Here is a 24344-nt window from a genome sequence, read left to right as displayed (position 1 = left end):
TTGGAAAAAACACCACGAAAAACATTCAAAGAGTAATAATTGATAATAATTCATAATTGACAAGATGTCGTGTAATCCCCACAGAACACATATAAGGACAACATTTTCCAAGTCTCTCTCAATCGTGAATAAATGATGCTGTTTGAATAGTATTTTGTTTCTTATATCATCTACTGTATTGTATGCAAATATGGGTAAATAATTATCAGTGTTCCTTAAATCCTTTAGTCATTATGTAAAAGGTTCTAGCACATACTAATAATTTGTTTATTTAATCAGACCTACTCAAGATTCATGACCTTGTGAAATTCTATACCTATTTACAGCCTTTAACAAAACACTAAAAAATAATGTACAGATTTAGTTTTTTGGACTTAGCGTGCAAGGCTTTGGAAATTTTGCAATGCCAAAGTTTGGTAGTACCAAGAAAAGGTTTTGTGCATCTGTAGGTGAGCTAAAACTGAAGCAGACTGGACCAACACTACAAGCAACACCATAGCTTTAAAGAATCTTATAAACATATGGTCTGGGCTCCTTACAAGGAGGGCGAGGCTTAGTATTATTTGCTCAGTCACTGGCTCTTTCTTAGCATTGTTGGTATGTGCTTGCTATGTAATTTTTTCTATTACTACTGTTGGCATGTAATTACTGCTGGAATATACTATTTTAAATCATTTTGATAGTAACTACACGTAAAACACATCAATTTTCTTAATGTTATTTATACCAGTTGGATGTGCATTGGCGTAACCTAATCATGAGGAAAGCGTATAATAGAAATGGGGTAGGATATAATATGATTTTCTTCTTCCCACTCCTGTTTTGAGGAGCTGTTGCAAATAGTGATGTATTTTTCTTTTCCCTTTGCCATGGTCATTCTTCTTCATTTTTTTCCACATTTGTTTGACATGAATGCTTTGCACAATTGTCAGAAAAAAATGATGTTATGACCTGCTCAAAAACAAATAAAATAAATCAAACATTTAAAAAAAACTAGTAAAGCCCCAACCTTGTCTTGGACGTCTATTTTAAAACCCCCACCCTGTATAAATCTTAAAGCCCTAACCTTGCCATCAAACCCATAAGGTTGATACCATAATCATGTCTTAAAAGCATAATTTGAAACCCTAATGTTGCCTTCAACCCTACTTTGAAACCTCAATGCTCTCTTGAAACCTTTTGGAAAGCCTAGAAGCATGGTTTTACACTATAACCGTGTCTTTAAATCTTAATTTAAATCCCTAAACTTGCCCTCAAACCCCGATTTAAAACTCTAACGCCACCTCCAAACCCTAAACCTGACTTAAGTCTCCAACCTTACCCTGGAAGCTTAATTTGAAATCTTAACCCAAGCGAGAAGCCTAAATTGTGCTTCACCTCTGTCAATGTTACTTCTGTAACACTCCAACTACAGCAAAATAATAATCAAAAAATGCGTGTGCAATAGAAGCACCCAAAGAGGTTCACATTCCAGCAGATTGAGGCACACGGAGGAGGTATGCTACCTGTTAACGGCACACAGGGCGGGCAAGCGGGCATGCATGCAGATGTTCGCTTACCTCTTCCTCTCGCCTCCTTAGACATGCTGTCGCACAGAGAGCTCCTCTTGCTCAATCGTCTACTCGCTCACAAAATTGAAGAAGAAGAGGGCTGAGCTGAGCTGCGCTCCCAAAACGTTCTGGGAGCACACCGATGCGAGCTTGACGCCGCAGCCGCCTGGTGCGCCTCTCCTCGTGGCGATGAGCTGCCGCGCTGCTCGCTACGCATCCACCTGTGTCAAGCGGACATCCACCCACCCCCGCCCGCACCGGCTCCACCGCAGCCGTCGCGCATACTTTGGGGAGGGTTTGTTGTCTCTGTGCAGACTTGGCTCACATTGCCACCCAGCAGCTCTTCTTCCTCTCTCCTCCTCTCCAAGCCCCCCCGCGCTTGTTAATCCAGAAGAGAGTAGCCAAGAACCGGTCTGCAGCGCCACTGCCTCCAGCGGTGCGCACATCCGACGCGGCTGAAGGGCGTCCGTCCCCGCGGTGGTCACCACCAACACTGCAGCAAAGAAACAAAACCAAAAGTCCCAACAGCGGTTTGACTTCACAAGTACTCGAACATGGCAAGATCGTTTCTTATTTACGTCAATCAAGTTTATCCTATCATTTATCAAGACCAAAAAAAAACCTTGAGATTACAGCATGAGCGCGTGTCTCTCTCGATAACATAGGCGCGCATCATTCACTGCAGTGAATACCAGATTTATGAAATGAATGAGCATATTCAAATCCCATCTTGGACATACTAATGTTTCCACGTACCCCATGCAATTTGCTCCCGTACTGGGTCACTGTACGGAGCTAAAATTTCAGGTATCACAAGTACTGGTAGTATTCAAGTACTCCTTGTACTCAAAAGCGAATACTTATACTTGTATCGGTCTAATTTTTTTTTTTATCAATTATCCTTAGTATTGATTGATACATATAGAGAAAAACAGTTTTTAACGAGCTATTCCGTGTAGTGGGTACGGCATATAGAAAAAAAAACTTTGAATATCTGTCCATTGTAGTGAATAGTGACTAATGTGCAACTTTGACATCAAGATCCATTGCTGTCCACTGCAGTGACTGGTGAAAATTTAACAAAAAAGCTTTTGACTAGCTTTCCATTGTCGTTATCACAAAGTACGAAAGGCTTAAAATAACACCAGCATAATGTCCGCTGTATGTCTCTTACACTTTCTAGGGATGTAATAGTAATGGAGCAGGTGGCTGGCCTGAAATCCAGCAGTGATCTGCACTAATCTGACATCAAATTTTACAGCTACTGTTGCATCTGATCCACTCGGGCTGTAAAATAAAAGAGTCCACCACCTCAATGCCGGCACCGGCATACGCCAAAATGAGGTCATATCACCTTTTCATGACATGTCTCACCTCATCAGCATGCCAGGATGGATAAACCATAGAAGAAAAGGGGGGGAGGAACACTCTATTACAAGCAACCATATTCACAAGCTAGAGCTGGGCAAACAAATAATATCTGACTATTTTCAGGTAATTTTGGCTGATTTGAGATCTTTTCAAAGATCAACTCTATTTTAGATGATTGGTCTAAATATGACAAACATATACAAGCGGATATACTAAATTACTAAGATTTGGAATTCTCATCATTACCTGTGGGCAGGGCGTGGCGGGAAAATTGTAAAGTAAACATGACATTTTTTAAAAATTCTGTCCCCAAATCCAGTTTAACTTTGCTGTCAGCCCTGGGGGAGGGAGAAGTTTTGCAAATTTGATGTGGAGAAATGACTAATGAGTACAATTGATACAACATGAACTGTACATATAGTACATATCTCTTAAAACACATAGTGAGCGGGCAAGTAAGTTTAGTCAGCTCGTTCATGGAGCCCAGTGCAAGTGGGTTAATTAAATTAAATCTCTCTAAGATGTATTGTCTCCACATACTCGGCGTTCTAATAGATTGCGCCGCTTTCCTTTAATGTGGAGACACAAAGTATTCGTTAGTAAATCATTTATTCAAACATTAAAGGCACACAAAGAACTTCTTAAAAGGGTTCACAGATATCCTCGCTCGACTTTTCATTATATTTAAGGCTGGTCGGCTTTACAACGCACAAGACACACACAGAAAAAATGTTTTTGAATAACTGTTTTTTGAGATTTATACATGCCAACCACAAATCGTGTGACGTGAGATTTCTTTATTATTTTTATAATTATTAAACTTTACTTACTTTATGCCCAATGACTCACCAGATGGTCCACTCAGCTGAACAGTAGAAGCACTCCCTGTGAAGATTCTTAGGTACCTTCTGATCCGCATTAAGTGCACTAACAAACCTGCAATGACACTTACATCACTCCAAGAATGAACTGAGAATTTGCTATTCATCTCACCTCTCAAATAATTCTTCCACGAAAGACAGATGAGACACTGCCCCACAAGATCCAGCAGATGGCACATGGATGCAAAAAAGGCTTGACAATGTAGCAATTCAATTCAGTCAATAGATTGTCTGAATATTATCATTATCGTACCACTTTTCCTGCGATTTCTTTGATTTCCTGTTTTGTCTCTCTGACCTTTCTCAGTTTTTTGATTGGGATTCTGATTAATATTGCGTTTGTAAAATATGGGTGAAGCAGCACAATTCACTGAAAATTACATCACAGTTGCCAGGTTGCAACCAATCACAGGCCAGCGGGTGAGCTGTGATTGGGTGTGACCAGAGATCTGGTAACTGTGATGTCATTTTAAGTCGACAGCAAGTGGCCAAATGGCCGCCCCCTGAGATGGATAAAAACAGGTGGATTTTGCCTGTTTCATTCAAAACGAAACAATCTGCACACTGTGTTACAACTAGATGGTCTTCACAGAACAGATTTTCCCAAAGAATTTTCACGGTTGACTTCCTCTTTAAGTTGCATAGGTAGACAAAGAAATGTCAATTAACATGGGACGTCACGACGTAATCACACATTTCAATCATTCCCAGAAGGAAATAGAAAGTGTGAGTAATCCGTGCGATAGATCCTATAATCTTTTTAATCCCTTAGCCATAATGTAGTAATGGTCTCTCCAAGCTTATCTATACTAATATTCTCTGTGGAATACAATCTCACATAACCGATGGTGCAGCAAGAGAAAGAGCTCTCACATCAAATGCAGTGCAGAAATCTTCCCTGTTGGAGCTTTATTTTATATTAAAAACACACACTCACTCACAGACACACATACACTCCCAATTAATTGGAGTCCCTCTGTACAAAATAAATTAAAAGGACAATTGCATGAGCTGCAAAGACCTATTGGTTGACCGAAGAGGAAGAAGAGGAGGTGAGGCGAGGTGAGTGGATCAATTGCAGGAACTCAGCTGTGAAGACGGCCTCGGCACACTCCTCCATAACGTCCTGGAACTCGGCCGCCACGTCCTCTACCATGTCCCCCAACAGTTCGTCTGCTAGACTGCAGCGTGACAAAGGAAACAACAACAAATGCGCACACAGACATGGAGTTGAAATGCTTGTCATAAATAAATGATAAGATACCGAGAAGTGTGTTTGTGTACATTTCGTTCTCTTTAAGACTATCCACATCCGTATATATGATTTATTCAAGTATATTTCTCAAATCATTCTCAACTGTTTACATACTATGGAGGTTCAAATGCCAAAGTTTTGTAAAATCAATAACATGAGACCAAGATAGATGGCAAATCTTTTTTTGCTATTAACCTCTAAAACTCGATGAGAGGGAAAATGGAAATAGAGAGAATGTGGTTGCACATGTGTACACACCCTCTTATACTAATAGGGTTAGGGAACATTAAAATTTGTGTCTGCACACATCTGTCAGGATTTAAAGTGCTTTGGATTAACCCAAAATAAATCTTAGCTTTTTCAGTCGACTTTTTCTGAGTCTTTTGCTTTCCTGAAGGTTTTGTGGTAACACTAGCTGGTATGTGGAACTGTTTATAATTCCTTCCACCTTTCCCAGCTGAAGAAAACTCGCCCCAAGGCATTATCCTTCCATGACCATGCTTCACTGTAGCTATGCTGTTCTTTTGGTGATGAGTTTGAGCCAAATATTTTGGAATTGAAGTTGACACATTTTTCCACATTCGTCTGGTAGATTTAAAGTCTGTTTTTGCAAAACGGGCTTGGAAAATGCGAGGCTTTTGCCTTGCCAAAGCACCTCCTAGCTAAACTATAAATATGACAAAGACAGGAGATTGCTGTCATCTTTATTGAACAACCAATACTTGCCAGAAATTACTGCGGCTCCTTCAATATTCAATATTGCTGCCTTTGGGCAACGGTCTCAACCAGCGTTTGCCTTTTCGCTAATTTTGGAGGGACATCCACATCTTGACAATGACACTTGTAGAATGGCAATACCTTGGAAATTCTTTTGTCCCTTTGTCCTGACTGATAACCTTTGAGCTATGAGATTCCTCTGATACTGTGGAATCTCTCTGCAGATATCACTAAAAATGTCAGGAAATGTCTTCTACAACATCAGAATATTTTGGGTGTTAATCAGGACCACTTTAAATGTTGGCAGGTGTTAGCTGACTACCATTTATCATGAATTTAAATGACTGATTATTTCTGAACACAGTCACATCCCCAGTTATAAGAAGATGTGCACACTTGGGCAATCACATTATCTCAGTTGTTGATTTAACATTACCGCTGTGAAAGATTTCATATATTTTTCAATTGAGTTTTGCACCTCAGCAAGAATGGGTGCAAAAGTTTAAAAAAAACAACGTTTTATAACAGTTATTTAAGACAACCTGACAATAAACAGCTTTGTCTGAAAGCTCCATGTGTGCAAAATAGCACATCTAAAATGAGCTCCGAGTTTGTTTACGCAACACACTTGTTTGCCCGAGCCCCACGCCTAGGTGGGTGTTTGTGAATATTCAACGAGTCAAAGAAATAAGCAAGTAAACGAGTGTTTTGTGTACTCGAGCGGCAAGCAGATGTGACGTGCTGACATTGTTGAAGTGCTTCTGCATATTAAGCGTGACACGCAGCGCAGATGTGTCTCTCCAAATATTAGCGAGGGACTTGTAATAAGGGGCTCATTGGTCTGTTTGTGCCCCGACGCAGAAAACAAGATGAGGAATCTCTGAGGACATTTGAATATCAGAAAAGATGGGAGTAGGGGAGAGAATTATCTTCTGCACTGCAGCAACTCAACGATTCTGTTGAGCATGTAAATGGGAGACTTGGTGGGGCGGGAGGAAGGGAGGGGGATGTGGGAGACGGAGAGAAAGAGAACTATAAAAATCCTTTTCATCCTCTCTGGGAATGAGAATGCCATGTCATTGACAAACCCACCCCGGCAGTGCAGTTTATACATTTCTAAGTAGGAAAACCACGCACAGGGTTTTTGCTAAAGCTCCTATCCCACTGAGCTGTGCAACTGCAAGTGTTTTTGAAAGACACAAATGTTGCAATCTAGTCAGGGTTTGTCACAGTTCATTCAAAGTCACAAATGTTTGCCAAACTGTGGCCAGAGATTCACCTATAGTTTTCTTGTCGCAAGGGAATTTTGGAGGTGTTTGGTGATTGGTCATTAGCTGAGCTCTAAGCAACAGTGATGGCATTTTCAGACGAAGCTTGCTACAAAGGCATCAAAAGCATTTAGGAATCTTGTTACCTGTCCGCAATGGACCAGAAGTGGACATCACCGCTGCTGCCCTCGTGAGCCGCGTGGCGCATGTGCGAATCGTAGTCTTCCCGGTAGTGTCGGATGCTTCTCAGCATGCTGCCTGGCACGCTGATGACAGTCCTTGCCGGGCCACCGTCCTTCGGACCAGGGAATATCAGAAGGCCATCTTTCTGGGATGCCCCGTCCACCAGGCTGCTGTCAGAAAGGACTCTGTCGTAAGAGAAAACAGGCAGATGCTCATGTGTCACAATGTCACTTTGAATCTTCACACTAGAGGTCGGCAAACACTCCTGATCAAGGGCCACGTTTGATTTTGAAACAGAGAGATGCATCATGTTATTTGTAGCTGAGGTAAAAAAATGTGGATGTAAAGTTTGCAATACCGGACAGAGCTAGGTTAGAACCGCCAACCCTCCAGTTCCTGAACGACTCTACTGCCTGAGGCACGGCCACCACCCAGTATACTTAAAATCAATGAGTTACAAATTTAACCAACCCAGGTAGTTGGATCAATTTGATCTATTTGGAACAACCCAATTGGGGTTTTTTTTGTACCAAAAAAAGAAGAATGTTGGGTCAGATTGACCCAATTTCCCAGATCAGTCCAATTTTTAACCAAAGTTGGGTTGTTTTTAATTAATGAACTGATTATTAAATGTAATAAAACATTTTGAATGTGTATAGCTGTGTATAGAGGCTTAGCTACTATAATCAGTCAGTTAGCAAATTAGTTCATGGCTACAAGTACAACAAATATTACAGGACACATGATAATTGAAATGCTGGGTGGGTCGGATTAGACAACGGAGTGGGCCATACTTTCACCCCCCTTTCAAACACGCATATGGAATTATGGACAGTATGAGCTGAATCTGACACCAATTTATTTAGAGGTGGCGTTGTCTGAGGTCACGATGATGAATTTGTAAAGCGACGGTTTGCAGAGGGCTCAGCTGGGCACAGCTGAGCGCTTTCTAATCCTCCCTACTTGGACGGATCGGCCTGCTTCTTGTGCTCTCTGAGCTATATTTAGTGTTGCGGCAGTTCCCACACGCACGCCTTTCTCGAGAGCCACTCGTGCTACTAAAAACTGACTTGTGGCCCAAAACATTCTAGATCTTGATTCATCACATCACCCCCCCCGGAAAGAGAAGAGATTGCGTGGATATGCAGAACGCAATAAAGATGCTCTTTCAAAAAATGTGACCGCTGCTATCAAACTTACATAAAGCTTCCCATAGTAATCAAACTGTTTACTGGTAAACACCAACCTCGTTTATTCCTTGCAAGAAAAAGGAGAGGTTGTACAGAGCAGACACACAGAATGCAGTCTACCAAGTCTGACTAATATAACGTCTTGGTTCAAGGTTGTTTACTTTAGTCAATAATTGTGCTGACATGCTTAGAGACATTAACGGCTTTGTGGCCACGTGAGGATACACTGTGAACTGAATTCTGTAAGTTCTTTTGAATTTCTTCCTTTCTTCCAAACGTTACACTAGAAGGACGTCCTTTTGTGCTGGTCGGGAATAAAAAAAATATATTTCCGCAGGTTTTCAAGCATATTATCCTTGATAGTTTATTTTAGAGAATTTGTATTTCCACCAGAGGAGTCTCGATTGACTCAAGGATTTGTCAAGAAGGCCGTAAAGACAACTTCAAAATAGGATAGCTCACTGAAAGTCTGCTGATCTTTGAAGAGTGAAAAAAAAATCAATACGGAGGTAAAAAAAAAAAAAAAAGTGTTATTGTTTCAGCTTTGACACTGACAAACACTTAAATGCTGGGCAATCAATGATGTGCTAAAATGATTGTGTGGAAGTGGAGAGCACCTTTTTTGGAACTGCAGCCCCTCAAACAATAGAGGCAAAGGGATTAAAAAAAAAAAAAAAAAAAAAAAAAAAAAAAAGAATGCATGAAAGCTTTGGAATATTACTGAGTGGGTCTTCCATCTATCGATTTTGATGGAAGACGTCAAGGGTCAGCCAGGGTGGCGGCCTGCCCGGGCGTCTGTGTCTGGACTCACTATGGAGACATAAATCTTATCTTGAAACATGAAATCTCTCACTATTGTATCAGCGTCTATACATGGAGTCATCATTCTAGTTTATTCCTTGGAAGAAAGAGGACAGACGGTACAGACAGAATGCAAGAATCTGACTAATACGGCACCCGGCTGTTACGCTTAACAAGGAGCCGTTTTGTTGATTTGTTGGTATAAAACATCGATTGGTTAATCTGGTTGGGTTGGTTTGAATGTTTTGTTGGTTGAATGTTCAAACTCGGTTGTTGTTTTTTTTGGGTTGGTACAAACTATGTTTCACTATTTTGGTTGGTTGGTATGAATTTTCATTGGTAAGTTGTTGAGGGGAAAAAAAAGGTTGGTTAGTTGTGTTGGTTAGCTGTTTTGAGTCTTTTCAATTCATGAAAACCGATTTGACGAAAAGTGGGAATGGACAACAGTTATATTTCTGTTATTGCTGCTCTAACATTGTAAACTGTTCTCAACAAAAGCATACATTAGCTATACGCTGTCATTAGCTCTACAAAGTGTTATTTTAGCATAGACGTTAACTGCACACACAACAGCAGCTCATTCCTTCAGGCTGCTAAACTCAAGTCCGATTATTCCCTCTTGAGGACTGTGTGACGTGTCCCTAAGGATGATGACATTTTTTTTTCAGCGTTCTATGATGAATGTCTAATCAAGCTCATATTTGATCACTTAAGTGCACACGCTAATCTTAAGAAGCAGCAACTTGCAATCTCCAAAGGCCTCATCTACTTCACACTTCCTCCAGCCATGTCACCCCCACTGACTCCCTGTGTTCAACTTATTTGCCTTCGAATGAGCCTGGCACACACTTCACTCTGTAAGAACCATGTTGCTTCATGCACATTGCATGACTTGAGACTCTGCTGCTGTTCTCTCTTCAAAACAAGTCAGTCCTTCTGCTAAAAGCTCTGAATGGATTGATGTCAACGACGATGCTGATGTAGTAGTAGCACTTAGGAGTACTTAGAGTGGTGGCAGTGATCATTAAATATCATGAATATTATGCAGATATGTGTTAGAAATCCCCTGTAATATAAAGAGCCAAATATGTATTTTTTGTGTTTTGCTTTATATGGTTTATGCCAAGGCTGTGGACTCGGTCGGATTTTTGCACCGAGTCCGGCCTCTTGACCACCGAGTCAGAGTCCGAGTCCGAGTCAGTGTCCGAGTCCGAGTCCGGCTGTCCATTTTTTCTGTTAATTCATGTGACTGCTTAGTCTTTATTCAAGGCTAATTTAGATCAAAATCAAAATAATGATATAAGCTGGGTGACATAATCATCCTTGACATTGGTACATAATGTAAACATGAGCCTAAGTGCAACTCAACGTGGCCGCATTGATCGTAAGCAGGGCTGTGGACAGTATTCCTACGCGCATTCTCAGCAGCATGATGAAAATAAAATTGAACGTATTTTTTTTTAATTGTCGGTCAAAATCAGCACCGAGTCCGAGTCCGGCAAAAATGACCGAGTCCGACCGAGTCCGACCGAGTCCGAGTCCCCGAATCCGAGTCCACAGCCTTGGTTTATGCACCCCAAAATAAAGGATTGTTTTTGTTCTTTTGGATGTTTTTAACAATTGAAATGTGAACAAAACATAACATCCTTTTATCCTACTTTGACAAATTTATGAAAAAAATAACTTTATCCATGAACCGACATTTCCTAATATTTTGTTTTTCTTGAATTCTTTGGTTTTTATCAATATTGTCTTCTTCTTCTTCTTCCGCAGAGCTTCTTAAACATTTGCTATCAGTGAACTACACCGTCTTTATTACTTCCAGCAGTCGAGCAGCTGCAAGCATATTCTGAGGAAGTTATGGGTTTTTCCTTTGCGTATAGGTGAGGTGACTGCAAAGTAACCTTTTTTCCCACCAATCAAAGAAAGAAACAAAGCCTCCTCATGAGAAAGCACTTACAGTGACATTTCACCAGGAACAACATAGAGTGCTGTACAAAAAAAACATTTCATTCAGTCAGGAGGCCTAATTATGGAAACTAGTCAGTGGCATCCTGTGGCTATTTGCACAATCAGGGGCCCACATCTGCCCCCCAAGGTACAATCTACCTTACAGTAATGTACCCTGGAGAGTGTATTTTTGTACTTAAATGTAACCATTTGTACTTTCTGTACTCATCATACAGGTAAATCTTGTTGGTTTCTAAAAGGGTTGTATAATAGAAGAGAATGAAAAGACAGGAATAACAGCGAAAAACCTACCCTGTCTCCACAGGTTCTTCCAGAACAATATCAGCGAGTGGCGGCTGCCTCAGCACTGGTTTGGTCAGTCTAATGGGCTGTGGAGAGCTCGGCCGCGAGCTGGCAACCTGGACCCGGGAGCCTAGCAGGTGCATAGAGAGGATGGAGATGGTGACTGTGAGGAAATAATTGGATTGGATTACCACTGTAACACATTCTCCACCAAGAGGGAAAGTGAAGAAAACAAAGTCCGGGCATATGTGGTCTTAATATAATTTTTTTCTTATAATACATTTCTCAATGCGTGTAAAAAAGATCCATCACTAAAAAGGTCTGAAGCAAACAATAAAATAACATACTGTGTTTTTCTTCCAGTGCAAATGGCTCTCTTGCATAAAATTAACCGCTGAAAACTGCTACACAGCAAGGGAAGTCATTTTACCCAATTTTTTTTCTTCACAAAAATCAACTGCCTCAAACCTGTAATATTGAGGCACTTTTTGACCTGCATATCATTCCAAATGCACAAAAAATTATTATGGTTACTCACGCTGGTGTGATCTGAACTACCGCACCAGCAAATAAGCTGTCACTACTTTTCACACGAGATTACATAAATATTTACTCACACGAGATTACATAAATATCGGTGAGTAAAAGACCCAGTAAAATTGCAAACAAGCAGGCCTGCCATCTAGTGGTGAAAGTTGATTTTACAATATAAAATTACAATGCCCCTTACATATTTGCACTTGTGAATTCACATAGTCACAGACTTATTTTACTAGTGTTTGTCTTTTGGGGGTGTTCCAGTTTTTCCAGGAATATTTCTGAAGATTTTGAGCCGTTCTATTTATTGCTATTATTCAAGTGGTGATAATCAGTAATAACTGAAGAAAAGAGGAATCAGATTACATATGTTGTGCATATACTTGTGTGAGACTGAGGATTTTTTCTGGCCCATCTCCATGCATGACAGAGGAGAGGAAGTGTACCAATCTTGAGCAGGCATAAGAACACTCAAACTATTCAAGTAGAGTTTAGGTGTCAAGTAGGCCCAAATGATGTCCAGGTTGAGCTTGTCCTAATTGCCTGAGCGCAGTTAATGGAGTGTTTAGTATGCCTGCGTGTGAAGAGTACCTGCTGGTTGTTCCCACTGTAGAGTATCTGAGTAGGCGATCGAAGCGACTCGTCTCCTCACTTGCTCCTGGTCCCTCTGCTCGGAAACACATTTGGTAAACGCGCTGAGCCTCACCGCTACCAGCGGTTGGGCGTTTCCACGGCGACCTTTACCTGTATTTCCTCCATGCGCTGCAGCATTACCTCCAGGGTGGGGGCTTGCACAAACCGCAGTGCTGCCTCATCCAAGAGATCTGCCTCCTCGCCCTTCTCAGCCACCTGAGGAACGTGAACCATTAAGGGACATGAAGGGAATTGAATTTAAGTGTATCCGAGCCTTGCTTAATTGCCCGGCTAAGAATAGCCTTTGTGGTTTACACTCGTTGCAGCCTGCTCTGACAGCTTATTCCTCAGCGACGAGTTGCTCCTGCTCCTGGACTCTCCGAGATGCTGAGGTAAACACACAGATGAAGATAAACGGCACTTGAAACACTGTTACAAAAGCCCAAAACAGCCACAGAGAGGCACGTTACTGCCAAATAATGAATCACAACACGTCATACGTAGCAAACCGCAGAAACGACCAAATATGCCCCCTGAGGAGCTGTAAGCGGAAATGGGCGATGACATCACCCCGATAGCCCTAGGGTCTTGGCTGCTCTTGAAAATCCTCTGCCCAGACATGGCACTGTTATTTATCCACCGGATCTTGTTTTAGATGATCAAGTGGGAAAAGTCTATATTCGAGCAGCTTTTGGAGCAAGCTTGGTTCAGTTACATATGGTATGCATGTTTTTGAATCTGAATCATAGTTTGCTAGACAGTATAGTCACATTTGGGAAGCCAAACAGTAACAGAAGATGCACAACAGGCACATTTGTTTGACCTCCGAGGGGAAATGTTGAGTAACTACAATGTGGAATTTGCTGAGAAATAATGCAAGACCACATTTGTAGTGGACCTAATTCACATTGTTGTCTCTTAATTGCATTTGAATTGGTTGAGAAATGCTGATGCTCTAACCCCCCATTCAAACCTGTTGTGTCTAACATTTTGTTGTTGTAGCGAACATTAGTGACACGATCGCTTTGCAATTACTCCTAATTTATTCATGCAAAAGTCAACAAATGCAGCTGGCAAATCAAGATTGGTTTTACTGCCGAGGCCATGAATGTAGATATGTATGCTTTGAATTTTATTTGCGTAAAAGGGGAAATTGTATTTTTAATGTCTTGTTTACAAAACAGTTGTCTCGCTTGAGTGCTTGTCCACTCATCAAGTGTGAAATTAGACAACCAACTGCAAAGCGTGACCTTGAGACCATCATCAACTTTCATTGTCCTGCTTGCTCGCATCGTCTGACCCAGCCCATTGGTGGTCAATTCAATGAAAGCTGAAGTTGCCATTGGCCCAGCAGTATGTTGGGGTGTGATGAGGGCTGGCTCATAGCATGAGACAGAGCTGCCTGTAAAACGACCCAATTTCACATGAGCAAAACAAAAAGAAAAAAGCTCTAATCCTTGGGGTATTGTGCTGAACACATGGAAGACACAAGAACTACATACACTAACAACAAATTATTTACCTAAGAGGTCAGACAGTAGCTTTGAATACAGAATACATTTTCACAGAGAAGTTGTGAGTTAAGTTTCAATTTTCTATTTCTATTTTTGAGTCGGGTTAGGAGGTTGTGTAATGTTTAGAAAGCCCCACACAATCAGAAGGTGGCAGCAATGCATTTAAAGTTGTTTTCCAATTTAAGATATATGTAAAGTGAGATATCACCCAACCTTGGCCTCATCCAGAAGCGGCTTAATTCGCTCTCGCATCTGCTGCTCAGCCCTCTCAGCCCATTGGGTCGGTGAGACAACCTCATCCCTGTGCAACAAAAAAGTTTATTACTTTCATTGTTATCTGGTATTGAATGTGTTCTCTCTTGCGACAAGGTAGCAATTAGGGGGGGGGGATCTGCCTGCTGCCTTTAACCACACCTCAAACGTTGAATGCGCTCGGCCTCCTCTCGTGTCAGCTCGTTAAGGTCCTTTAGTCGTTGCGTGGTTATCTTGTCCAACCAGGCGCCTCTACAAGTGAACAAAATGTTGTGTGTTCATTTTTTTTCTTTTACAGTAATAACACTGTCAAATCCCAATTTCAGACTGGTCTGGTCGCTCGCCAGTCACAGGGAACATATTGAGACAGACAACCATTCACACAGTCACTGAGTGGGAAGTGAACCTTTATTACCTGCAGCTAAGTCGTACGAATGTACCAGTATGCCATCAGTGACCAATGCTATTAATTACTGCATTAGTTACACACATATTAATTTGACTGTGTCAAATGCAAATCGTCTGTAACATAATGACTAGTGTAAAAATTAGTTTTTTACTGCCCCTCCCCCTCCATTTTCAAAGAGCGCAGTAGGTTTAGTGGGTAGTTTTACTTTATCTTAGTTTTACTTATTACTTTTCTTCTCCAATTTTTTGGAGACATAACCACAAAAAGTGGCATGATAATCACAGCACAGGAAATGGGCAAAGGCAATAACTTGCATATTGCATATAACATGTTCCACTTCTGTCTTTCAGGCGTGAATAGTTGTACTGTATTTTAGTTTTAGGTTTACATACATTTGTTAGCTTCTCTTTATATTTGCCTATTAATAAAAGTACGGTAATTTAATTGTTTGTTTACATACGTTTGTTAGCTTCTCTTTATAATTGTTTCTTAATAAAATGCAATTTAAAACATTTGCACAGGCTCCTGATTCTTTGGGTGGCCCAATCGTGGTAAAGCTGTTTTGATTAAATAGACATATGTGGAACAGAAAAGCAAGCTGTGAATTAATCTCCCACAAAGACAAATGACCTCGATTTAGAATTGAGCAAGCGGTTTGATTAATTTATTGTGGAGGGAAAGTAGACGAGTAAGTGATTGGTGAGTAATGCCAGCGGGTGCGAATAAGTAAAAATTGGCAGTTGGAAATAAATACAAACAAAGGACTCATTAAACTGTCATCTCTTCCAGATTTGTTATTTTTTTGTGCCAACTAGGACAGCTGTAAAACCAACCCTAATTCAAACCTGTTTAAATATGTAATACAAATAAAGGGTTTCTGTTAAGAATGAATGTTACCTTAGTGCTTCATTCTGGGCTTGACGTTTGTTGTCCGAGCTCGGCTGGCCCTCTTCGCTGAACCTCACGGGCACTTTCTGGGGGCTTGAGGATGACGTCAACTTGGCCGGAGACGAGAGGCATCTTGGCTCATGTGTTGTCTTGTGACCAGAGCTGTCGAAGCGACAGAGATTTTGATTAATGGCATCTTGAAGCAACAGAGGCAAAATGGCATACTATGGCTATGGCATCACCTTCAGTGGGTATGGCTAAATTCACCGTAAAAAGGACAAAACAAACCAAAATGGCTGACTTCATGTGTCTTTTCAAGTATGGATTGTTGATAGTTTTTGAGGGGCTAATCTACTAGATTTCATGTTGCTCAGTGAAACTGGTTTCATGGCAGAATTTAAAAAGAAAATGATGTTGATGTTTTTAGGCATGTTGTCAAAATTTGCTGCTATGCTCCAACAAGCCATGACAAAAAGTAAAAAATCATTCCAATTTTGCATCGTCCATACATATGTGTGGTTCAAATTTGGTCGGCAGAAGATGAATTCTCTGGAAGCAGGTCTTTTCTAAAGGACTCCTGATAGTGAGCAACATAAGCCTTCTTAAGACTTCCTGTGTTTTCAGGCATGGCTTCTTGAGACTATATTGGAAAAATACAGCATAACTTTGACTTGACATTTTTCAAGATGAATACTGTTCTACATAATTACATAAAAAATACAATAATATGCATACAGTAATAAGTTGTTTTTTTTCCATTGAAATAGCCCGTTTGCAACCATTCAGTATGTCAAGGTGTACCTAATGGAGTGTATACCGCCAGAATTCCCATGAGAGTGGAGAGTTAAGTATAAATTCAACTGGGGCTTGCATAATCACAACATATGAAAGGAATAGGCAACAGGAGGCTCACCGCGACGGCGAGAGAGAATGTGACGACGCCGGTATCCAAGGCACTGACGTCTCCTTAGAAGGGGGCTGATTGACTCGGAGGCGAGAGGCCACTGTGGGTTCCTTGAAATGGGCGTCCTCCTTCCCAAGATTGACCTAACAGCATATAAACTATTTCATAAGCTGCGTGTCAGCATGGGATAATTGTGGCACTTACAATTCCCACAAATACCTTCACTTTTGTAGCCTGGTGCTTTTTTTTCCCAGGGGAGTTTCTCTTGAGCTGCTGTGGTGCCCTCTGCAGGCTGACTGGCCGGAATGGCCGGTCTGGCTTGCGCAGCTTCTGTGCCGCCATTCGCGAAGCTGGCAACATGACAAATGGTTGACAGTTACCAAGGTGCCCACACTAATTTAGGGAGGTAAATTAACTAACAGCAGGAGGGCCATTGAAAGCACAGTTGTACCTCAAAAGTAAAACCACATATCATGTCAGCAAATCATGTGAAACTTCAGCTCCCTGAGCATTTAAATCAGCATTTCCCAAACTTCATTGAGCCAAAGCAGATATTACAAAAATATCATGGGCACAGCAACAAACATAAATGTCACAATGACATTGTTTTTGAAAAAATGTAATTACCTGCAAACTTTAAAATGTGATTACATTTTACAAATGTTCCTCCTTTGTTATATAAGTGCGAATTAAATAATTAAAAATTACATACGAAAATTAAATACATTAAATAAAATGAAATTGCAATGAAATCAGGGAAAAGCCCCATTATGCAATTGAAGAAATAAAACATTATTGAACAAATGCAAATTCTATTAAATATTTTAAAAAATATTAAATCAATTAAATAATTAATACACATTAAATAATTAGAAGGTTCATATTGACATACGTAATCATTACCTAGTCCTCAAATGATAATTAATAGATTATTTTACAATTTAATTATTTCATTTTATTTCTTGAATTGAATTGCCTTTATATTAATTTAATTTTGACATACAGCTGCATGCAGTGTTCTCACCATGGCTACTTCTCGGTGGCTTGGTGGCTTTAGGGAGTCCGCGAGGAGCACTGCTTCTGGAGGCAGGCAACATGCTGGGATGAGTGGACTTCTTCTGTGAAGGGCAAGCTCGGTCTTGCATGGCCTGCCGTGTCTCGTGTTTGCTGATTGTGTGGTCCAAAATCTAAGGGGGGACATAATCATCAGCTACACTTGTACACTTGAGTCTGATGAGACACCATCATCGCTATGATCATGTTTCCTTCACCTCTAGCTTCCGCAGGATATCGAGAGCAGTCTCCGGCATGGGCGAGCCCGGCTCAACTTGTATCTTGGCCGAGCACAGAGAGAGCTGGCAAATGAGCCGGCTCAGTTCTCCACAATAAGACGGTAGTTTGTTGTGAAACTGATTGGCAAGTTGGCGGGTGACCACCTGCAAGGCTTTCAGGGTGCTGCGATGGGCGCCTGCAACACGTTGGATGGCTGTGCACTATGATTTGAAAACAGAAAATCAATTTGCAACTCTTGGGAATAATACTTTTATCAATACCTTTGTCCAAAAATGATAGACAAAGCAAATAAGGGAACATGCACACCACTAGTAAACCTGCAACCCTCAACAAACAAGCTGTTGCATTGTATTTATTTATTTACTTATTTATTTAGATTCTTAGGAATGTGGGGGTTGCAACGCCTGAATAGAAAAAAATGCTCACTAAAAATAATGGAAGTATACAATATAAAATGTTTCCTTATATCCATTTTCTGAACCACTACTCCTCACAAGGGTTGTGGGTGTGTTGGAGCCTATGCCAGCTGACCTTGTGCAGTAGGACACCCTGAACAGGTCACCGGTCACAGGTTGATGCTGATAGTACTCTTGACACTAACCTTTCTATCATCCCACACGCCCTGGTTGTGCAGATTCTCGATGTACTGTTGTATTGATTTCATCTGAAGAAAAAAAAAAATACAAATGTTATTCAAGAGGCCGAGAATGAGGTTTTTGAATTCATGGATAGCCAAACTGAAGTACCTGCTGTTGTAGCGCGTAGATGGTCCGCGCCAAACTCGCAGACTGCTTCTGCCAGCGCACCTCTGCTTTCTCCTGCTCGTCGGGTTCCAGCTCTTCCTCCTTATTGTGCTCATTATTGCAGGCCATGTCTCTGTCAGAAAGTTTCTCCACTTGCCGCATGTAGTTTTCCAGCTCAGCGTCAAGCTTTTGCATCTCTCGATCTAAGAGATCCTGCTGACCCATGGGCCCTGGTGGCTTCGAGACAGGAACTTGCATCCATGACGACTTGGAAGCAACCAGACGTTTTTTGGAAGGGTTATCTGTGTTTTTCTTGGGAGAGGAAGCCTCGCTGCAATTGGTTGTCCCATCCTGTGAGCAAAGAAATCACTCAGTCATTGATGTGACTCAGTTATAAGATCTATGGAGTAGGGCTACAACCAACGATTATTTTAATAATCAACTAATCTGTAGATTATTTCATCAATTAATCGATGAATCGGTTATGGAAATTGTTTTTCAATTTTCATTCCTTTATTCAAAATCATTATGTGCATTATGGCAAAAACGTTTATCATTGTATTACAAAATTAAAAGCAAATGCTTTATTTTCAATTGATAATGATATCTAAATGATTCATCAATTATCAAGAATTGTGATAATCAATTCATCATCAATTAATCGATTACTTAATCGATCCACATTTTGTAGTTGCTGAGATGACTTATTGCATTATTGAAACAACAAGTACTTCACACAACAATGTGTCTGTGCTTTTTTTATACCATAGATTCAATAAAATAATGTAGTACCTGCACAAATGCACTGTCAGAGTTATTTTGGAGCTGGAATATTTCCTGTCTCGGGAGCTCTTGCTGGTCCAGGACATCCAAAGGCGGGTGATGAATGTGCAGTACGGATGGCGTGGTGGCCTTCTTGCCCATGTACCGTGGTTGTCTGGCTCCAAGTAGGTTTATGTCTGGAGTCAGGCCCTGCCAAGAAATAAGTCATATAGGACATATCAGCAGATCGAATGGATAAACCAAATATAAATGCTGGTATCAGGTACCTTTTTTAGATTTTTGAGTTCATTCTGAAGATTGCGCACTTCCTTTCTGAACAGATCGTACTGATCCGTACCTGCCACCAGCTTTGCTGAGGTGGGCGGTCGGCCTTTTTGCTTGGAAGGCACAGGACGCTTCTTGGAAGATGTCTGTTTGGATACAGGTCTCGTCAATCTCTTATTCAGACCCAGTTTGGTTGGGAAGGAAGTAATTACTAAATCAAGGCAAGTCTTGCTACCTCCCCAATTTTGCTCACAGTACAAGACGAACAAATTAAAAATCAAGCAATTGCTCGTAACTCATAAATTGGTGCACACCTAAGTCAAGGTTCAATTGCTTTGGTAAACAATGAATATACCAAAAACTATGAGCCACAAATCATTTAATATAATTTCAACCTCATTTTACACGTTCCCCTTTAAAATAAACGGTGCCTTTGATTATAAAAAAGAAAACAGAAGAAAAAATATATCAGAAGACTGTTTGTACATATGCAGTGAGGACGTTCCATAAATTCCATGAACATCGCAGGCTAAACATAGCACCTCCCCAGCATAAAAAGCTTGACTTTCAATCAAGATGAACTACTTCACCATACTTCTGTGACACAATTACTACTTTCCTGTTTTGCCAGAAGTTTGGCACCATTTTAGGGCATTACAGAAATAGCACAGAAACAATAACACATTTTTTTCAAACTGGGGATAAATTCCTTGGTAAAAAGTGGAATTAAGTGAATTTGTGAAAGGCAATTCACTATGCACTCTTTTATCCACAATTATTACCTGAGGCAGCGTCGTATTGCAAATGTCCGACACAGACGCCTCTCCCAAAGGCTCCGCAGACAACCTGCACATGGCCTGGAAACGGCTCCGTCTTAGATCCCTCTTGGCTAGGTCGACCGCAGCTTGCAGCTTCTCTTCAGACAGATTGCTGAAGCTGAGTGAGCTTTTCACACTGCCGTCAGTGTCTTTCAGCTGCTCTCCAGGAGGCAGGTGGAGTAGCTTCTCAATGACAATGGCAGCCGGAGGACCCACAGCTGTGGCACGGTTCCTGGAGTTGGCAGGCACGGCTTCATTGAACAATAGCTGCGTTCAAGGGGACACAGCATAACATTTTTATATGTGATCATTTGTAAACTACAAGTAACAGTGTGCATGCCTACCCATCAAGTATAAAATTAAATAACAAGGGCATCTTCAGTTATCTGCGAATTTCTTAAAATTGATGAGTCAAGGCTCTCATGCAGTAAGTGTTGGAGTAAATTGAGATGAGGTATGTGATGGTCATTATTTTCTAATGTGATTAAATGCATTGACTGAATGCAAGACTGAACCTGCTAGACAACACACGATATGAATTCATTGTTTACCTTGGTTTGGGACGTCTGATTTGTAAAATAGCCTCCGTTGCTGGTGTTTTGTTTGGAAGCTATAACAACCCATTCCATGCCATTTGTTTGTTGACCAATGGAAATCATCGCGGCGCTAGTATTTTAAACAATCCCTCATCGCAAAAACGACCGCCATGTTGTGTCAAATTAACGCCACAATAGCTAACATCGCATTTGTGTGAAAGTTTCTGTCCATAAAATTAATCCAAACAAAATGTTTACGAAACCTGTATGATGATTAACTGTGCACTTACGCAACGGTATACAGTATTTTAAAGTCAATAGTTAAACTTGTACAAACTACTCGGTGAATTTAAACTGTGGCCGCCATGACAACAACAAATGGTTGCTGACGGGAAGCAAGAAGTACGGAAAGCGAAAGAGGTAAAATGATATGAATTTTTTTTTTTTTTGCGGAAGTAATATAAGCCCCTCAGTACTCAAAAAACTTGTTTTAACGTTTATTTTTTATTAAATTGTGTTCATAACATGAATCATTTATAACATTAATATTATTTTGTGTTAATATATATAAAATAATATATTATGATAACCCAAACTGTTACAAAAGGGCTGTTGTTGACGACTGTCACCTGTTTTTACAGGAAGAAACGTTATTTCAGACAGTGTTAAGTACGACAAGGGTCGTGTTTCAAAGTTAGTATCAGTAGTAGTAGTAGTAGTAAAGTAGTAATATAAAAATAATATCTTGTACTACATAAAAAAATGAAAATAAATAAAAAAAATATCAGATTTATTGCAGTTTGTTCCATGCTTATGCCTTCTATATTTATCAACTGGCAAAAAGCATTTAAGCACCCGAATGACGTTTTCCTCCGCTCAATGCCCGTTACGAAGCACACTGCCGATTTCTCAGAGCAGCAGTCCTTGCAACTTGAGTTGACATGCGTTGCATCGACTAATTATAAGTAGGTCAAGTCAAGTAGGCTACATTTTACAGTGTGCTCAACACTAGTCATTGCTGTTTGGCGCATTAAATAAGCTTTTTCTATGTGATATTCATTGGTCCTACTTTGTAAGCGGTCCTTGGACGCACCTCAAATCAGAGGCGGGCATTTAATAAGCGGTGTTGCTTTCGAGTGGAAAAATAGCCAAATTACAATACTCATTTCAGAAGAAATTAGTTTATCATATATATACCTAGATGTAACCGTGAAAATGTTACTTAAAACAGCATGATACAGCTCTTTCAAGTAAAATAAGCTTTCATCTGTAGTACAGCAAGTCACGGTGGTCAAAAATTACGAGAATTGCCTTTAAAAAATAGTAAATAACATTTTTATTTAACCACTGAACTCATTCACTAATGTCCTATTTTAAATAAAAGTCAATCAAAATTCCGTTTGGAAACAATCATTACATTAATCCACACAACAACAAAACGTGAGGAACACGTGCTCCGGAAGTTCTCGTGACGTTTCAGGTTGTCTTTTTTCCTAACTTGGCAAATGCAACATCATATGACACTCTCACACAAGTCACTGGCGCCACTTCTTCCTTAATTTTCACTTTATTGACTCGTCTTCACGCTACTATCTTTGCCGAACCAACCCATGGCGCAGTACGAACAAGTGAACGTTCGCGGCTATAGCGAATTTTGCAAGGCTGTGGCAGACAGACCGGGCAAAGCTATTTTTGCTTACTTTTGTGGTGACAAAGACGAACATGGCACGAGCTGGTGCCCAGACTGTGTCAGAGGTAACCTTTTATTATAATGCAACCTGGGGGAAAACAAATGATTTGAATCGTGCAAAGGTCAAATCACCATTTGAATGCTCTATTTCTATAACGGTTCTCCCTTTTTTGCCTGCAGCTGAGCCAATCTTAAAGGGAGCAATGAGTGTCCTCCCCCAGGGCTCAGTCTTCATCTACTGTCAAGTTGGTGAAAGGAACTAGTTAGTATATGTTTCCTAATTATCTTAAAATATAATTAAAAAATGAGTCACTCGGTTGTTCAAATATGCAACTACTGATACTTTTATTTACCAAAATCTAAAATTTCAGCCTCAAATTATGGGTAATTCTGTTGTGGAATATATTAGAATAAATACATGTGCGCATTTACGTATTTTGATTGTGTTTCTCCCTTGTAGATATTTTTTTTGTAATGCAATATGTTCCTCTTTTTTCTGTAATGTGGACTTTGTGTTCTCATTGGGAGTGACATTGTTTTTCCTAATAGTGAAGAGGATTGTTTGCAGACGGGATTATGAAATAGTCACAAGTCATTCTGTTTTTTTAATCATTACAAACACGTTCTGATCAAATACAAACGAAATGACAATAATAGAGTTGTGCAATACCTGAGCTTTTGGTATTGACGAATACCAAGTAAATACTGGCACCAGTGTCGGCGATACCAATAAGAATACTTTTAGGTTGAAAAATGATCATGTTATTTTAGAATGATTGTCTTATTGGTGTGTGAATTTTATGCTGCTTATCTTTCATGCAGTTGGAAGGACCCAAGCAACGAATTCAAGACTACGCTGAAGCTGACTGGGGTGCCGACACTGCTGCGATACGGCACTGTAAGACTCGCACACACTCACACTCACACGCTGTAGTCACATCTTTCATGTGTGATGTTTCAGCCTCAGAAGCTGGTGGAAGAGGAATGCTTCAAAGAAGATCTAGTGAAGATGATGTTTACTGAAGACTAAGAGAGACAACATGTGCCTTCAGATGCTCTCAAATGAATCAAGAAAGACAACAATGGCCCTTCTTAATGGTACTCAATTTAGTGACAATGTTGTGCTTTTTTTAAATTGTCTTTGTTCATGTGTTGTAACATGTAATAGTCATGCCTGATGCAGAAATTTGTCACTTTCTTTAAATTAAAATCACAATTTCAGAACGTATAACTGGACATAAATATACCTAACACGTGTAGGTTGCTTCTGTAAACACTAGATGGCGAACTATCACCATGTTTTACAAGTACATCACACGCTGAACAATACTGTGTACCGTGAATAATTTTGTAAAATGGGGGGCTAAAAAGACGACAAAGATGACACAAAAACAAAGTGAGTATGTGATTAAAACCTTTAATATTCACGACCTGTATTGCGTATGATGTGGTTTTATTATGAAGCATCACGTGACAGGATGTCTTGTGAGTGCAAAGAACCGCGCAGCCGCAGCTCTGCATTCAAGTGGTCTGCGATACTACACGACGATACTGGTGCCAATACCTTTTATGGACAAGTAACACGCTGTTGCTGCTCATTCTGCTAAATAA

General features: G+C 40.4%; 3 protein-coding genes across 5 annotated transcripts in view; 1 reads left to right on the top strand and 2 right to left on the bottom strand.

Moving 5' to 3' along the window:
• The window catches only part of pitpnm3 (PITPNM family member 3), a 48384-nt gene extending 44532 nt beyond the window's left edge, over window positions 1-3852 (bottom strand). For both annotated transcript variants that reach the window (XM_088381449.1, XM_088381450.1), the window contains exons 1-2: window positions 3771-3852; window positions 1560-2043 (exon numbers count right to left, since the gene is read on the bottom strand). In XM_088381449.1, the coding sequence (XP_088237575.1) occupies window positions 1560-1584 (25 nt within the window). In that variant the 5' untranslated portion in view covers window positions 1585-2043; window positions 3771-3852. The remainder of the gene's footprint in view (window positions 1-1559; window positions 2044-3770) is intronic.
• Window positions 3853-4681: 829 nt separating this feature from the next.
• Window positions 4682-21455, bottom strand: kiaa0753 (KIAA0753 ortholog). Of its 2 annotated transcripts, none has more exons than XM_088381839.1 (19): window positions 21059-21455; window positions 20472-20774; window positions 19692-19835; window positions 19435-19614; window positions 18646-18993; window positions 18501-18563; window positions 17878-18099; window positions 17631-17793; window positions 16811-16956; window positions 16616-16749; window positions 15712-15864; window positions 14568-14657; window positions 14367-14454; window positions 12955-13026; window positions 12751-12855; window positions 12598-12673; window positions 11479-11599; window positions 7189-7410; window positions 4682-4983 (listed from the first exon to the last, which is right to left on the bottom strand). In XM_088381839.1, the coding sequence occupies exons 1-19, from the start codon at window positions 21164-21166 to the stop codon at window positions 4824-4826; spliced, it is 2898 nt and encodes a 965-aa protein (XP_088237965.1). In that variant the 5' UTR covers window positions 21167-21455; the 3' UTR covers window positions 4682-4823. The 2 variants fall into 2 exon arrangements, with proteins under 2 accessions (XP_088237965.1, XP_088237966.1); XM_088381840.1 differs by having other exon boundaries at window positions 16826-16956.
• Window positions 21456-22530: 1075 nt separating this feature from the next.
• Window positions 22531-24163, top strand: txndc17 (thioredoxin domain containing 17). Its single transcript, XM_088381102.1, has 4 exons — window positions 22531-22798; window positions 22914-22995; window positions 23556-23631; window positions 23695-24163. Exons 1-4 carry the CDS (start codon window positions 22654-22656, stop codon window positions 23761-23763), a joined length of 372 nt encoding a protein of 123 aa, XP_088237228.1. The 5' UTR covers window positions 22531-22653; the 3' UTR covers window positions 23764-24163.
• Window positions 24164-24344: the final 181 nt, after the last annotated feature.

Source organism: Syngnathus floridae, chromosome 7 (assembly GCF_059516105.1).
Source record: "Syngnathus floridae isolate MCC-2025c chromosome 7, RoL_Sflo_1.0, whole genome shotgun sequence".
Classification (NCBI taxonomy): Eukaryota; Metazoa; Chordata; class Actinopteri; order Syngnathiformes; family Syngnathidae; genus Syngnathus; species Syngnathus floridae.
The sequence above is the reverse complement of the archived record's forward strand: the minus strand, read 5'-3'. Positions and strand labels throughout refer to the sequence as shown.

What these genes read in the sequence shown, in the direction of transcription:
- kiaa0753 (XM_088381839.1), bottom strand. Translation starts at nt 21,166, where the DNA reads ATGATTTCCATTGGTCAACAAACAAATGGCATGGAATGGGTTGTTATA. An exon ending in AGCGCATGGAGGAAATACAG is followed by an intron (nt 12,674 to 12,750) that starts GTAAAGGTCGCC and finishes GTTTCCGAGCAG; the next exon opens with AGGGACCAGGAGCAAGTGAG. An exon ending in GAAGAACCTGTGGAGACAGG is followed by an intron (nt 7,411 to 11,478) that starts GTAGGTTTTTCG and finishes CTCTTACGACAG; the next exon opens with AGTCCTTTCTGACAGCAGCC.
- txndc17 (XM_088381102.1), top strand. Translation starts at nt 22,654, where the DNA reads ATGGCGCAGTACGAACAAGTGAACGTTCGCGGCTATAGCGAATTTTGC. An exon ending in GTGCCCAGACTGTGTCAGAG is followed by an intron (nt 22,799 to 22,913) that starts GTAACCTTTTAT and finishes TTTTGCCTGCAG; the next exon opens with CTGAGCCAATCTTAAAGGGA. An exon ending in CACTGCTGCGATACGGCACT is followed by an intron (nt 23,632 to 23,694) that starts GTAAGACTCGCA and finishes GTGATGTTTCAG; the next exon opens with CCTCAGAAGCTGGTGGAAGA.